The following is a 15,098-nucleotide window of genomic DNA, read 5'->3' as shown; positions in this document are numbered from 1 at the left end:
AACTTTTTTTTATCTGTCTTATCTCTCAAATTACTACCTGAATCCCTCATTGCTCCCGACTCCTGAAGTCAACAAGTCCGAGACAAGGTTGCCTATTGAGTTCACAACACTCTCAAAAAATTGCCCGACACTAGCCACAGTTGGTAACTATCATCTATCTGCAGACCAAAATTGACTACCACCTCTCACTGATAAACGTCCTGTCAAGTGCACTCTTGGCTGCCTTCCTCCTGCCACTTTCAAGATTACATCCCTGTTAGACAGACTGAAACCCTCAGCAGGTCGCTCTATTCCCATGGTCTTGGCTCATCGGCAGTGTTCACAACATGTTCTGGTCCTCATCCCAACTCCTGGATGCTCACTCAGGGGTTTGTCCCCTCTAATGTCTCTCTGTACTGTTTGGTCTGTAAAAAGAAGAAGAGTGAACAATATCCTTGGAATAGCCAGATGATCCCACGCAGGCCTGCCTACCCACCTGAGATTTGGCCATAGTTTCTGATTAGAGATGAGCGAACACCAAAATGTTCGGGTGTTCGTTATTCGGAACGAACTTCCCGCGATGTTCGAGGGTTCGTTTCGAACAACGAACCCCATTGAAGTCAATGGGCGACCAGAGCATTTTTGTATTTCGTCGATGCTCGCTAAGGTTTTCATGTGTGAAAATCTGGGCAATTCAAGAAAGTGATGGGAACGACACAGCAATGGATAGGGCAGGCGAGGGGCTACATGTTGGGCTGCATCTCAAGTTCACAGGTCCCACTATTAAGCCACAATACCGGCAAGAGTGGGCCCCCCCCCCCCCTCCCAACAACTTTTACTTCTGAAAAGCCCTCATTAGCATGGCATACCTTTGCTAAGCACCACACTACCTCCAACAAAGCACAATCACTGCCTGCATGACACCCCACTAGAATTGCGTCTGCCATGACGAGGGACCGCAGGCACACACTGCAGAGGTTGGCACGGCTAGGCAGCGACCCTCTTTAAAAGTGGCGGAGCGATAGCCCACAATGCTGTACAGAAGCAATGAGAAATAGAATCCTGTGCCACCGCCATCAGGAGCTGCACACGTGGGCATAGCAATGGGGAACCTATGTGCCACACACTATTCATTCTGTCAAGGTGTCTGCATGCCCCAGTCAGACCGGGCTTTTTAATTCATAGACACAGGCAGGTACAACTCCCTATTGTGAAGTCCCTGTCGACCCACAGCATGGGTGGCTCCCTGGAACCCACCGGCGGTACACAGAAATATCCCATTGCATTGCCCAACACAGCTGAGGTAGTAATGTCGTGCTTAATGCAGGTGGGCTTCGGCCCACACTGCATGCCCTAGTCTGCCTGGGGTTCTTTATAAGTGTACAGATGTAGTAAAAACTCTGTGTGCACCTACAGCATGGGTGGGTGCCAGGAAGCCACCGGCGGTACATAGAAATATCCCATTGCATTGCCCAACACAGCTGAGGTAGTAATGTTGTGCTTAACCCTTTCCAATCCAATTTGTATATGGTTTTCCTAGGGGGCTTACTCTTTTTCTGCCGTTATACAACGGCGCTATATGCTGGCTAAAGCCAGTACTGCATGAGCTGACACGTAGGATAGGCTCCGACAGCAGAGAGGCTGGCAATATACAGTAAGAGAACCCCGACGGACGTCTACCAACAACGGAGCTGTACAGCCTTAAACCCTAATGTCTTCACAGGTCACACAGTGGACTGGAAAGGGTTAATGCAGGTGGGTTTCGGCCCACACTGCATGCCCCAGTCAGACTGGGTTTCTTTATAAGTGGAAACAGATGCATTTATAATTCCCTGTGGACCCACAGCATGGGTGGGTGCCAGGAAGCCACCGGCGGTACATAGAAATATCCCATTGCATTGCCCAACACAGCTGAGGTAGTAATGTCGTGCGTAATACAGGTGGGCTTCGGCCCACACTGCATGCCCCAGTCTGACCGGGGTTCTTTACAAGTGGACACATGTAGGTTAAACTCCCTGTGGACCCACTGCCTGGGTGGGTGCCAGGAAGCCACCGGCGGTACATAGAAATATCCCATTGCATTGCCCAACACAGCTGAGGTAGTAATGTCGTGCGTAATACAGGTGGGCTTTGGCCCACACTGCATGCCCCAGTCAGACTGGGGTTCTTTAGAAGTGTACAGATGTATTAAAAACTCCGTGTGCACCTACAGCATGGGTGGCTCCCTGGAACCCACCGGCGGTACATAAAAATATCCCATTGCATTGCCCAACACAGCTGAGGTAGTAATGTCGTGCGTAATACAGGTGGGCTTCGGCCCACACTGCATGCCCCAGTCAGACTGGGGTTCTTTACAAGTGGACACATGTAGGTTAAACTCCCTGTGGACCCACTGCCTGGGTGGGTGCCAGGAAGCCACCGGCGGTACATAGAAATATCCCATTGCATTGCCCAACACAGCTGAGGTAGTAATGTCGTGCGTAATACAGGTGGGCTTCGGCCCACACTGCATGCCCCAGTCAGACTGGGGTTCTTTAGAAGTGGACACATGTATTAAAAACTCCGTGTGCACCTACAGCATGGGTGGCTCCCTGGAACCCACCGGCGGTACATAAAAATATCCCATTGCATTGCCCAACACAGCTGAGGTAACGTCAGCTGTAATGCAGGTGGGCTAAAAATTAATTTGATTACACTGTAGGCGAGGGCCCACAAAAATTGCTGTATCAACAGTACTAATGTACATCCCAAAAATTGGCCATGGCCAGCCAAGAGGGCAGGTGAAACCCATTAATCGCTTTGGTTAATGTGGCTTAAGTGGTAACTAGGCCTGGAGGCAGCCCAGTGTAACGAAAAATTGGTTCAAGTTAAAGTTCCAACGCTTTTAAGCGCATTGAAACTTATAAAAATTGTTCAGAAAAATTATTTGAGTGAGCCTTGTGGCCCTAAGAAAAATTGCCCGTTCAGCGTGATTACGTGAGGTTTCAGGAGGAGGAGCAGGAGGAGGAGGAGGAATATTAGACACAGATTGATGAAGCAGAAATGTCCCCGTTTTGGATGGTGAGAGAGAACGTAGCTTCCATCCGCGGGTGCAGCCTACGTATTGCTTACGTATCGCTGCTGTCCGCTGGTGGAGAACAGAAGTCTGGCGAAATCCAGCCTTTGTTCATCTTGATGAGTGTTAGCCTGTCGGCACTGTCGGTTGACAAGCGGCTACGCTTATCTGTGATGATTCCCCCAGCCGCACTAAACACCCTCTCCGACAAGACGCTAGCCGCAGGACAAGCAAGCACCTCCAGGGCATACAGCGCTAGTTCAGGCCACGTGTCCAGCTTCGACACCCAGTAGTTGTAGGGGGCAGAGGCGTCACCAAGGATGGTCGTGCGATTTGCTACGTACTCCCTCACCATCCTTTTACAGTGCTCCCGCCGACTCAGCCGTGACTGGGGAGCGGTGACACAGTCTTGGTGGGGAGCCATAAAGCTGGCCAGGCCCTTAAAGACTGTTGCACTGCCTGGGATGTACATGCTGCTCGATCTACGCACATCCCCTGCTACCTTGCCCTCGGTACTGCGCCTTCTGCCACTAGCGCTGTCGGCTGGGAATTTTACCATCAGCTTGTCCGCAAGGGTCCTGTGGTATAGCAACACTCTCGAACCCCTTTCCTCTTCGGGAATCAGAGTGGGCAGGTTCTCCTTATACCGTGGATCGAGCAGTGTGTACACCCAGTAATCCGTCGTGGCCAGAATGCGTGCAACGCGAGGGTCACGAGAAAGGCATCCTAACATGAAGTCAGCCATGTGTGCCAGGGTACCTGTACGCAACACATGGCTGTCTTCACTAGGAAGATCACTTTCAGGATCCTCCTCCTCCTCCTCCTCAGGCCATACACGCTGAAAGGATGACAGGCAATCAGCCGGTGTACCGTCAGCAGCGGCCCAAGCTGTCTCTTCCCCCTCCTCCTCATCCTCCTCATGCTCCTCCTCCTCCTCCTGTACGCGCTGAGAAATAGACAGGAGGGTGCCCTGACTATCCAGCGGCATACTGTCTTCCCCCGCCCCCGTTTCCGAGCGCAAAGCAGCTGCCTTTATGGTTTGCAGGGAATTTCTCAAGATGCATAGCAGAGGAATGGTGACGCTAATGATTGTAGCATCGCCGCTCACCACCTGGGTAGACTCCTCAAAATTACCAAGGACATGGCAGATGTCTGCCAACCAGGCCCACTCTTCTGAAAATAATTGAGGAGGCTGACTCCCACTGCGCCGCCCATGTTGGAGTTGGTATTCGACTATAGCTCTACGTTGTTCATAGAGCCTGGCCAACATGTGGAGCGTAGAGTTCCACCGTGTGGGCACGTCGCACAGCAGTCGGTGCACTGGCAGCTTAAAGTGATGTTGCAGGGTGCGCAGGGTGGCAGCGTCCGTGTGGGACTTGCGAAAATGTGCGCAGAGCCGGCGCGCCTTTACGAGCAGGTCTGACAAGCGTGGGTAGCTTTTCAGAAAGCGCTGAACCACCAAATTAAAGACGTGGGCCAGGCATGGCACGTGCGTGAGGCTGCCGAGCTGCAGAGCCGCCACCAGGTTACGGCCGTTGTCACACACGACCATGCCCGGTTGGAGGCTCAGCGGCGCAAGCCAGCGGTCGGTCTGCTGTGTCAGACCCTGCAGCAGTTCGTGGGCCGTGTGCCTCTTATCGCCTAAGCTGAGTAGTTTCAGCACGGCCTGCTGACGCTTGCCCACCGCTGTGCTGCCACACCGCGCGACACCGACTGCTGGCGACATGCTGCTGCTGACACATCTTGATTGCGAGACAGAGGAGGAGGAGGAGGAGGGTGCTTTAGTGGAGGAAGCATACACCTCCGCAGATACCACCACCGAGCTGGGGCCCGCAATTCTGGGGGTGGGTAGGACATGAGCGGTCCCAGGCTCTGACTCTGTCCCAGCCTAAACTAAATTCACCCAATGTGCCGTCAGGGAGATGTAGTGGCCCTGCCCGCCTGTGCTTGTCCACGTGTCCGTAGTTAAGTGGACCGTGGCAGTAACCGCGTTGGTGAGGGCGCGTACAATGTTGCGGGAGACGTGGTCGTGCAGGGCTGGGACGGCACATCGGGAAAAGTAGTGGCGACTGGGAACTGAGTAGCGCGGGGCCACCGCCTCCATGATACTTTTGAAGGACTCCGTTTCCACAACCCTATACGGCAGCATCTCAAGGCTGATGAATTTTGCTATGCGGACGGTTAACGTTTGAGCGTGCGGGTGCGTGGCGGCGTACTTGCGCTTGCGCTCCAACAGTTGCGCAAGCGACGGCTGGACGGTGCGCTGAACTACACTGCTGGATGGGGCCGAGGACAGCGGAGGTGAGGGTGTGGGTGCAGGCCAGGAGACGGTAGTGCCTGTGTCCTGAGAGGGGGGTTGCATCTCAGTGGCAGGTTGGGGCACAGGGGGAGAGGCAGGGGTGCAAACCGGAGGCGCTGAACGGCCTTCGTCCCACCTTGCGGGGTGCTTGGCCATCATATGTCTGCGCATGGTGGTGGTGGTGAGGCTGTTGGTGTTGGCTCCCCGGCTGAGCTTTGCGCGACAAAGGTTGCACACCACTGTTCGTCGGTCGTCAGGCGTCTCTGTGAAAAACTGCCAGACCTTAGAGCACCTCGGCCTCTGCAGGGTGGCATGGCGCAAGGGGGCGCTTTGGGAAACACTTGGTGGATTATTCGGTCTGGCCCTGCCTCTACCCCTGGCCACCGCACTGCCTCTTGCAACCTGCCCTGCTGATGCCCTTGACTCCCCCTCTGAAGACCTGTCCTCCTGAGTAAGCGTTGCACACCAGGTGGGGTCAGTCACCTCATCGTCCTGCTGCTCTTCCTCCGAATCCTCTGTGCGCTGCTCCCTCGGACTTACTGCCCTTACTACTACCTCACTGCAAGACAACTGTGTCTGATCGTCATCGTCCTCCTCACCCACAGAAAGTTGTTGAGACAGTTGGCGGAAGTCCCCAGCCTCTTCCCCCGGACCCCGGGAACTTTCGAATGGTTGGGCATCAGTGACGATAAACTCCTCTGGTGGGAGAGGAACCGCTGCTGCCCAATCTAAGCAGGGGCCCGAGAACAGTTCCTGGGAGTGTTCCCGCTCCTGAGCAGGTGTTATTGTAGTGGAGTGAGGAGGCTGGGAGGAAGGAGGAGCAGCAGACAGAGGATTCGGATTGGCAGCAGTGGACGGCGCAGAACTGCGGGTAGACGATAGGTTGCTCGAAGCACTTTCTGCCATCCAGGACAGGACCTGCTCACACTGCTCATTTTCTAATAACCGTCTCCCGCGTGGACCCATTAATTGGGCGATGAATGTGGGGACACCAGAAACGTGCCTCTCTCCTAATCGCGCAGCAGTCGGCTGCGACACACCTGGATCAGGAGTTTGGCCTGTGCCCACACCCTGACTTGGCCCTCCGCGTCCTCGGCCGCGTCCACGTCCTCTAGGCCTACCCCTACCCCTCAGCATGCTGTATTACCAGTGATTTGATTTCACAGGCAGCTAATAAATTGGCGCAAGACTGCAGGCCAAATATAATTTTTTCCCTTTTTTGAAAACGAAAGCCCCCACTGCCTCTAGTGAATGAATAATCTAAGTTTAATAACTGTGCTGTTTTCCTGCTAATGTGTCACAGAACGTGAGGGTAGCAGAGTTATTAACTGTGGCAGAGCAGGTATTTTTTTTCCCAATTAAGGAAAGCAAATGGCGAAGCCAGGAGTAAAACGTAGCTGGGTGCGTCTGATTTTTACAGGTTGCACACGCAGCCGACACGTGTCCACCGCCCTTAGGACGGACAGAGGCAGGACAAATAGAATTATTTTCCGTTTTTTTGCACCAAAAGGCAGCACTGCGTATATTCTATGAACATGAGAAGTTTAATAACTGTGCTGTTTTCCTGCTAATGTGTCACAGAACGTGAGGGTAGCAGAGTTATTAACTGTGGCAGAGCAGGTATTTTTTTTTCCCAATTAAGGAAAGCAAATGGCGAAGCCAGGAGTAAAACGTAGCTGGGTGCGTCTGATTTTTACAGGTTGCACACGCAGCCGACACGTGTCCACCGGCGTTAGGACGGACAGAGGCAGGACAAATAGAATTATTTTCACTTGTTTTACAAGCAAAAGGCAGCACTGCGTATATTCTATGAATAATAACTGTGTTGTGGCCCTGCCTATACAATTCTTTCCCTGCAGTATCAATAGAGGGTGCAATGGTCTGCAGAGGCGATTTTGAGAAGCAAAAAAAAATGCAGCACAGCTCACAGCAGCCTGGACAGTACTGCACACGGTTAAATATGGCCCTAGAAAGGACCGTTGAGGTTCTTGAAGGCTACACTCACTCCTAACACTCTCCCTGCCTATGCAGCACTTCTGTCCCTAATGCCAGGTGCAACGCTCTGCAGAGCCGATTTTGAGAAGAAAAAAAATTGCCACTGCTAACAGCAGCCAACACACAGCTATCAGTGGCCCTAATAAGGACCTTTGGGGGGTCTTGAAGCCTACACTAACTACCAATTCTTTCCCTACAGCAGCTCCGGTACAAACAGCACTGTCCCTCATCTAACTCACACCGCATCTGAGGCGAGCCGCGGGAGGGGCCGACTTTTATGTTCGGGTGACACCTGATCTTCCCAGCCACTCACAGCAGGGGGGTGGTATAGGGCTTGAATGTCACAGGGGGAAGTTGTAATGCCTTCCCTGTCTTTCAATTGGCCAGAAAAGCGCGCTAACGTCTCAGGGAAGGAAGTGAAAGTAACCAGAACACCGCATGGTGTTCGTTACGAATAACGAACATCCCGAACACCCTAATATTCGCACGAATATCAAGCTCGGAAGAACACGTTCGCTCATCTCTATTTCTGATGCCCATAGTTCTTCTTCATCCTCCATTTCCACCTTCACTCTCTCCAATGAGGTCGATGGGCCACTCAGAGTGACTGGAAACCTCCTCCTGACAATCACTGCAACCCTTTTCTGACACCTACTATCTCATAATGGAGTCCTCAGCCACTGTTTTACCATTTATTTTCCCTCTGGTAGCATCCACTTTCCCGTCCCTCCCATCAGATACCATTGTTCCAGTCTCACTATTAACTCACCTGTTCTGTTCTGTAGTAAAGTTTTAGAAAAGGAAAATATAAGGTAGAGAAGAAAGAAACTAGTGAATAGAAAAGCAAACTCCAAAACTGTAGTGAAACTGTACTCTAACATAAGAATAACCCCCAATTTACAATTTATTAGTTGTGAAGGAGCATCTGCATATGCTTAATGCCTATGCACCCAGATAATCATACAGCGCTCAGTACTGGGAGACTCAATGGCTTCTCTGACTGCTCCTCTTAATTGGATGCCATCTTGAATTCTCTGAACTCTTTGGGCTGGAGCTTCAGGAATGACAAAGACACATTGAGATCTTTTTACTGCATACTATGCTGGGGGCCACAAAAAGTATTTACAGTTTTCGACAACTTCATAGAATTCCTGGGAATTCATTGCATTGCTTCTTGGGTAACTGACATGATAATAAAATTCAGCTGTGTATACCCCTTATGTGCTGTATTCTCTGGACCCCAGGAGGCCAACACATCCAAGAGCTGCAGCTTACATCTAGTGGGCTGACACATGTTTTTTTTACATTGCAAGAAAAAAAAAGTTAGCCATTTGAAATTACCTGGATTCTTTCATTGATTGAAAAAAATGTGGTCTAGTGGTCCAACTGTTATCTAAGTCACAATTATAGACAAACATAGTCTAACTAAACTAATAAAAATGAAAGTTATAAAGAGCCCAATTGTTAATGTGTTATTAGTTTCAGGGCTGTATTTGCCACTAGGTACTCGAGGTCCAGTGCCTAGGGCGTCTAGTGGCAGGTGGCGGCCCCAGCAGTAAGTTTTTTTATTTTATTTTGGTCCATCAACTTGCCCCCTTCCAGAAGAAAACTCTGCCTCTGATTGGCTGAGCGCTGTGACCAATCAGAGGCAGAGTTTTCTTCTTGCTGGGACTTTTAAATCCCCTGTCAGAAGAAAATGCTTTAGTACAGTGCTTCACAGAGAAAAGACATGCCGCTAGGTGATGCATTAATTTTTTTTCACATAGGGCTTATTTTCAGGGAAGGGGTTGTATTTCAAGTCCTTCCCCAGAAATCAATGCGGGGGTTGCCAGCATCTCATTGGAACTGGCTGTAGCGTCGGCTCCATTGAATTCAATGTGATAGCATTGAGGTCCTCTGCCACAGCTGGTGACAGCTGTGACAGGGGATTCTTTAACCCACTCAGGGTGTCCCCTCATCACTGAACACTGTGACAGCGATGTGACAGTGTTGAGCAATGAGGGGGCCTTCCAGAAGCAGCTGTGCTTCTACTCCGTGGAGCGCATTTTTTTGCACACGTAGGTGCGTGCAAAAAAACGCTCATCTGACTGAGCCCTAAAGGTAGAAAGTATAGAAAGATGTGTTTCCCTGTGTTTCCCCCAAAAAAGACCTATCCCAAAAACAAGCCCTAGCCAGATTTTTTGGTATTTTTGGGGAGGCTTGAAATATAAGCCTTACACGCAAAATAAGTCCTAGATCCACTACATAAAAAAAGGGATACATTACCTAGCAGGCCTGGTCCAGGTCCCTCCACCTGCTCTCCAGAGGTCCGGCGCGGTTCCTGCAGTCCTTGGCAGGTTGTTCAACATCACTTCCTGATGACAGGATTCATAAATCCCGCCTCCCCAACACGATGGCTGTTGATAGGTTCTTCGACCGCTGCTCAGCAATTTAATGCAGTGCCCGATGAACCAATGTGACGGCTCTGTCACTTCAGTTCAAAACTAGCACAGTAATGTATCTTTCTGTTCTTTTTTTCGACTAAAATCCATGGATTCCCCTCACCACATCTAATCACAACACAGCTACAACCATACTGGTGATCTACTGACAGCAGAAAGAACATAATAGGGTTTCGATGTTATGTGCAGTATTAATGACTCCCCTGAAGACACTGATGTTCCTCATGTTGTCGGTGTGCTCGCGGCCTCCCTCATGGTATATGTCTCTTTTCTTTCCTCTAGTTATGAATTGCAATGTGCGCTGTATGAACGGAGGGACTTGCAGTGAGGACTTATGTTCATGTCAGAAAGGATACACTGGAACCCACTGCGGACAACGTATGTATTCTTACCTTGACTTCAGCCTTCCTTTCAATGTATTGCAGCACATTATAGCTGTACATTCATATGTCTTCCATGTTCCTTTTTTCTCTACCATTATACTATATGAAGATGGTTTTCGAATGAAAATTGCTGTAGTTTCTTCCAAAGTGACTTTTATTCTACTGACATATACACTTACATCTACTGCTAGTAGATACTAGTGTCTTTGTTGATTTCATTAATGCCAATTATGGCTTGGTGGACTGATGAGCCATTGATTATAGGAACATAGTATCATAGTAAGGCCGAAAAAAGACATTTATCCATGCACTTCAGGCTATTACCCACAATGTTGATCCAGAGGAAGGTGAAAATTCCCAATTTTCCTCATTTAAGTGAAAAAATTCCTTCCTGACTCCAATCAGGCAATCGGAATAATTGCTGGATCACCAACCCTTGTGAAGTTATTAATAATCATAACTTATAATATTGTAACACTCAAGAAAGATGTCCAGGGTCCTTTTGAACCCTTTTAGTGAGTTCTCCATCACCGTGTCCTCAGGCAGAGAGTTCTATAGTCTCACTGCTCTTAGGGCTAGTTCACACGAACGTCATTTTAACGCAGAGTAGGTTCGTCAAAAAATTGCGTCTAAAAGAACCAATGGTTTCCTATGGGTTCTTTTGAATAAACGATTTTTTGACCTGCCTAAAAAGTCGCACGTCAAAAGATAAGACTTGTCCTACCCTTGAGCCGGTATAGTAAAGCAGCCTTTTTGACAGGCAAATATCTATTATCAATGTATTCATTTAAAGGCTCTGTACACCTTTGCACTCCTCCTTTTCCCCTGGAATCAGTATGTCTTTGAAAATGATGACTGTTTGAAATTGGTTTTCATTAGACATTTTTGATAATTTGGTTCCTATGCTCGTATTGTTTTCCAAGACATTGCAGATTGAAGGACTGACAGATTAGTAAACTAATGGCTGCTTTTCAGGCCCTCCCTAGCCTGATTTTCTAAGTAAAAAGGAGCAGGCTGTGAGGTGGGCACATTACACAGCAAGGGATTTGTGAGAAACGACCACTCAGGGGCTTTCACAGGAAGCCCTTTGACTATGACAGGAAGCACATAGTCATTTGTAAGTTCATGTGAGTCTTCCAAACAGGGATGTGCTCAATGAAAGTATGGAGAGATGTGGTAAGATGCTGATTATCTCACCAGCCCCCATTCCTTAGCCTGCTGCACTTTCTAGTACTGTTTTATCATGCTCTGATCTCCATACAGATCATAGTACAATTACAATTTTTAGGAGACTTCATCTCCCACCACCTTGTCAACTGATATAGACGTAGCATTCTACTGTAATCAACTACACTGTGCTTATATGTTCCACCACCAACCTACCCCCCACTAATACAAATTAAACAGAGATATAACAATGTGTAGCATTGAGTGGGCATGGCTACACAACCTCTGGCAGAAAAGAGGAGAGGGGAGCTGAGCTTGTGCGAATCAGTGGTAGAAACACCCCCAGTCACAAATCTTAATGGAGCATTTAAGCCATTGCGAATATAGGGTTTTCTAAGTGCATAGCAAGGAAAACTCAATGCAAAAAAAACAGATAAATGCATAATTTTTTCTCCAGTAGGTAAGATATGTGTGTATTGATTTTTCATGCACAAAGGTTTCCATAGACATTAATGAAGCAGGAATGTTAGCACTTGGCAATTTAAGCTAATTTCTAGTAAGAAGTGTTTCAGTGTCTATGGCTTATGCAGCATGCACCTGTCACTAGCGCCTTGTATCACTGCACATTCCACAGAACTTATTATGTATAGCTCATATTTACATAGCACAAAAGCTTAAATAAATGACATTTTTGTGTAGCATAATTAAATGGGCTTTCATACCTAAATATTTGCTACAGTCTGCCCTTGGCTAGACATATGAGTCTGTGGGGGACTGAAGCTAGTCCTAGTGGCTTTGGATGACAGCCAGCATCAGACATCCAATTAGTCTGCATCCTCATGCGATTGAGCTATCCAAGTCTGTCTCTTTCACAGCACTTTTCTAGGTTCAGCTTGGCATTTATCTGGGGTGTTGTCAAGCCTGGAATCCTAATAGAAAGGAAACCATTTGTTAAAAAGTACCACAAAATAATAGGAAAGACTGCAGATTCTCATGACCAGAGACGGGAAGGGCTGGGAACATTTCCATACCAATTTCCCATGGCCAGAAACTCTCAAAATGTTTGATTTCCCACATTTAAACAAATCAGTACAATTTCTAGTGTTGTTTGACATAGTGGCTATGTGATAAGTTAGGTCTTGCATATGTAAGGCTACATTTCTGTTTTCGCAGAGCACTTGTCTGCGGGCAGCCGGTGGAAAGTCTTTTAAGAATGCAATAATTCTATATTAGCAGTTTAGCGGATCTGATTTATCGACCTTCTACTGTAATGTATCATAGAAATATGTTCAAGCTTTTTTTTAATCTACTTAATTTAATATTTTTGACATATTTTCTTTCAATGCCGTCTGATGCTTCATAAGCTTAAAATACTGTCTCGTCTAGAAGTACTTCCCCAAAATTTCTATAAGCAGCAAACAGACAGAAATCCACTAAAATAGCATTGCACAGTGTTGGTGGGTGTAAATAGTTGGAAACAGGACTTCACCTCTATGTGCAAAGCAGTTTCATTTCACAGGTCTTAGGCCAACTTCACACGAGCGTATGCATATTTGCATGCAAATGAGCACTACATTTTTGGGGAACAAGCATTGCTTTTTTTTGCGTGTGCATCGGCGTATTTTACTGTACTTTTTGTATATGCAATGCATGCGCATGTGCTTACAGTCATTGAAATGGCTAATTAGTCTAATGAGTTCAAGATGTGTTCTTTTCCCTGTGCAATTACACAGTGTATCACGCATCTCTTAGCGTATAACGCACATAGTTGCGCATCCACATTGACTTCTAAGTAGAGATGAGCGAGTACGGTCGGATAAAGCAGTTACTCGAACGAGCATCGCTCTTCTCGAGTAACTGCTTACTGGTTCGAGCAGGCTCGGGCAGATGGCGGGGAGTAGCGGAGGGGAGAGGGAGAGAGATCTCTCTCTCATGCCCGCTTACCCCCGCCGCCCCCCCTCGGACCAGTAAGCAGTTACTCGAGAAGAGCGATGCTCACTCGAGTAACTGCTTTATCCGAGCGTGCTCGTTCATCTCTACTTCTAAGGGGACTTTTGGTGCGTAAATGTGCAGAAAAATAAAGCATGCTTCTGGGTTTTTTATGCGCTACCAAAATGCCTCAGAAAAATACACGCATGAGAACAAACCGAATTAAATAAATGGGTTCTATTCACTGCGTATAGAACTTAGTTTTATTAGAATGAGAAATCCAAATTAGGCTCTATCTTCTCTGCTAGTGTAGTGGCCCAGAACATATATTCTTGGCCCCTCCATAAATGTCATGCATGTAATGTCTTGTGTAGATGCACTGTGCAGAAACTGTCTTGCCATTTGTTATGTGTATTGCACAGCTGCAGTGGATGAAGCGTTAATGTCTGTGAATGTATCCATCTCATGTCATGTGGTATGTTTAGAGTCTAAAAATATGAGTGATTGGGTGTGATAAGGAGTTCTTCTTCAGAGTTTGGTCATCAGAAGTTCTTCTGAGTGCCAGCCACATGGGGGTACCTTCAACCCTCCTGTGGTGAAGGTAATGGAAGAGGAAGAAAGGTATCTTCAGGACATCAATGTGAAAAGCCAGTAGCGAGTGAGGAGAGATTGTGAGAGAGTGACTGAGTACCCTCCAGGTCACCACATTAGGAGTACCATTTAATAAAATGCTACCATATTAAACAGCAGCCGAAAATGGGAGATGGTATAATGTCTCTAGGGTACCTGCAGGAATGCTGCCTTCTAATAGGTGGCACCCTACAGGCATTGTACCATCTCCAGTTTGCATTCCCAGAGGAGTATGCATGGCCATATTAGCTCCCCCAGAGCTTGTAGGTGCTCTCCACAAGAAGAAACTATATGCCTCCCGACCGACATCATAAGCCTGTCACCCAGCCAGCCAGCATCCTACACTGACAATGGGCAAAAACCCTGAAATAGTTGTCTGTACATGGTTATCTTTTCCTTCTGGAGAAGCCTCTGCCTTTGACTTATATTCCCATTAACGTTGCAAGGCTTTTTAAAACATTAAAGGGGTTGTCCCGCGGCAGCAAGTGGGTCTATACACTTCTGTATGGCCATATTAATGCACTTTGTAATGTACATTGTGCATTAATTATGAGCCATACAGAAGTTATAAGAAGTTTTTCACTTACCTGTTCCGTTGCTAGCGTCCTCGTTTCCATGGAGCCGACTAATTTTCGCCGTCTAATGGCCAAATTAGCCGCGCTTGCGCAGTCCGGGTCTTCTTCTTTTCTCAATGGGGCTCCGTGTAGCTCCTCCCCGTCACGTGCCGATTCCAGCCAATCAGGAGGCTGGAATCGGCAATGGACCGCACAGAAGCCCTGCGGTCCACCGAGGGAGAGGATCCCGGCGGCCATCTTCAGCAGGTAAGTAAGAAGTCACCGGAGCACGGGGATTCAGGTAAGCACTCTCCGGTGTTCTTTTTTAACCCCTGCATCGGGGTTGTCTCGCGCCGAACGGGGGGGGGGGGGGGGTTGAAAGAAAAAAAAAACCTGTTTCGGCGCGGGACAACCCCTTTAAGAGGTAGAACATTGACTTGCCGGAATGCTACCTTCCAATATGCGGTGCCATAGAGTTATTGTACCATCTTCTATCTGCATACCAAATTTTTTCAGAGCAACATACATAGTCTTATAAGGGACTTTTCATACTGGATGCAATTGTCCATAGAACGCAACTGTGGAATTACATCTCCTGTATGTTAGAAATCCGCAACAACAATTCCGCAGCAGAAAAGTTTTAATCTTGTGGTTTTGAAGTAAAGA

At 48.0% G+C, this 15,098-nt stretch overlaps 1 protein-coding gene across 1 annotated transcript in view; it reads left to right on the top strand.

Moving 5' to 3' along the window:
- LOC136573072 (fibrillin-2-like) overlaps window positions 1-15,098 on the top strand; it is a 192,601-nt gene that overhangs the window by 76,984 nt on the left and 100,519 nt on the right. The window contains exon 5 of the mRNA XM_066574226.1: window positions 10,052-10,147. Coding sequence (XP_066430323.1) covers window positions 10,052-10,147 — 96 coding nt within the window. The remainder of the gene's footprint in view (window positions 1-10,051; window positions 10,148-15,098) is intronic.

The sequence above is a fragment of the Eleutherodactylus coqui genome, chromosome 7, assembly GCF_035609145.1.
Source record: "Eleutherodactylus coqui strain aEleCoq1 chromosome 7, aEleCoq1.hap1, whole genome shotgun sequence".
In the NCBI taxonomy this organism is placed as follows: domain Eukaryota; kingdom Metazoa; phylum Chordata; class Amphibia; order Anura; family Eleutherodactylidae; genus Eleutherodactylus; species Eleutherodactylus coqui.
Note: the sequence above shows the minus strand (reverse complement) of the source record. Positions and strands in the feature narration are given on the sequence as shown.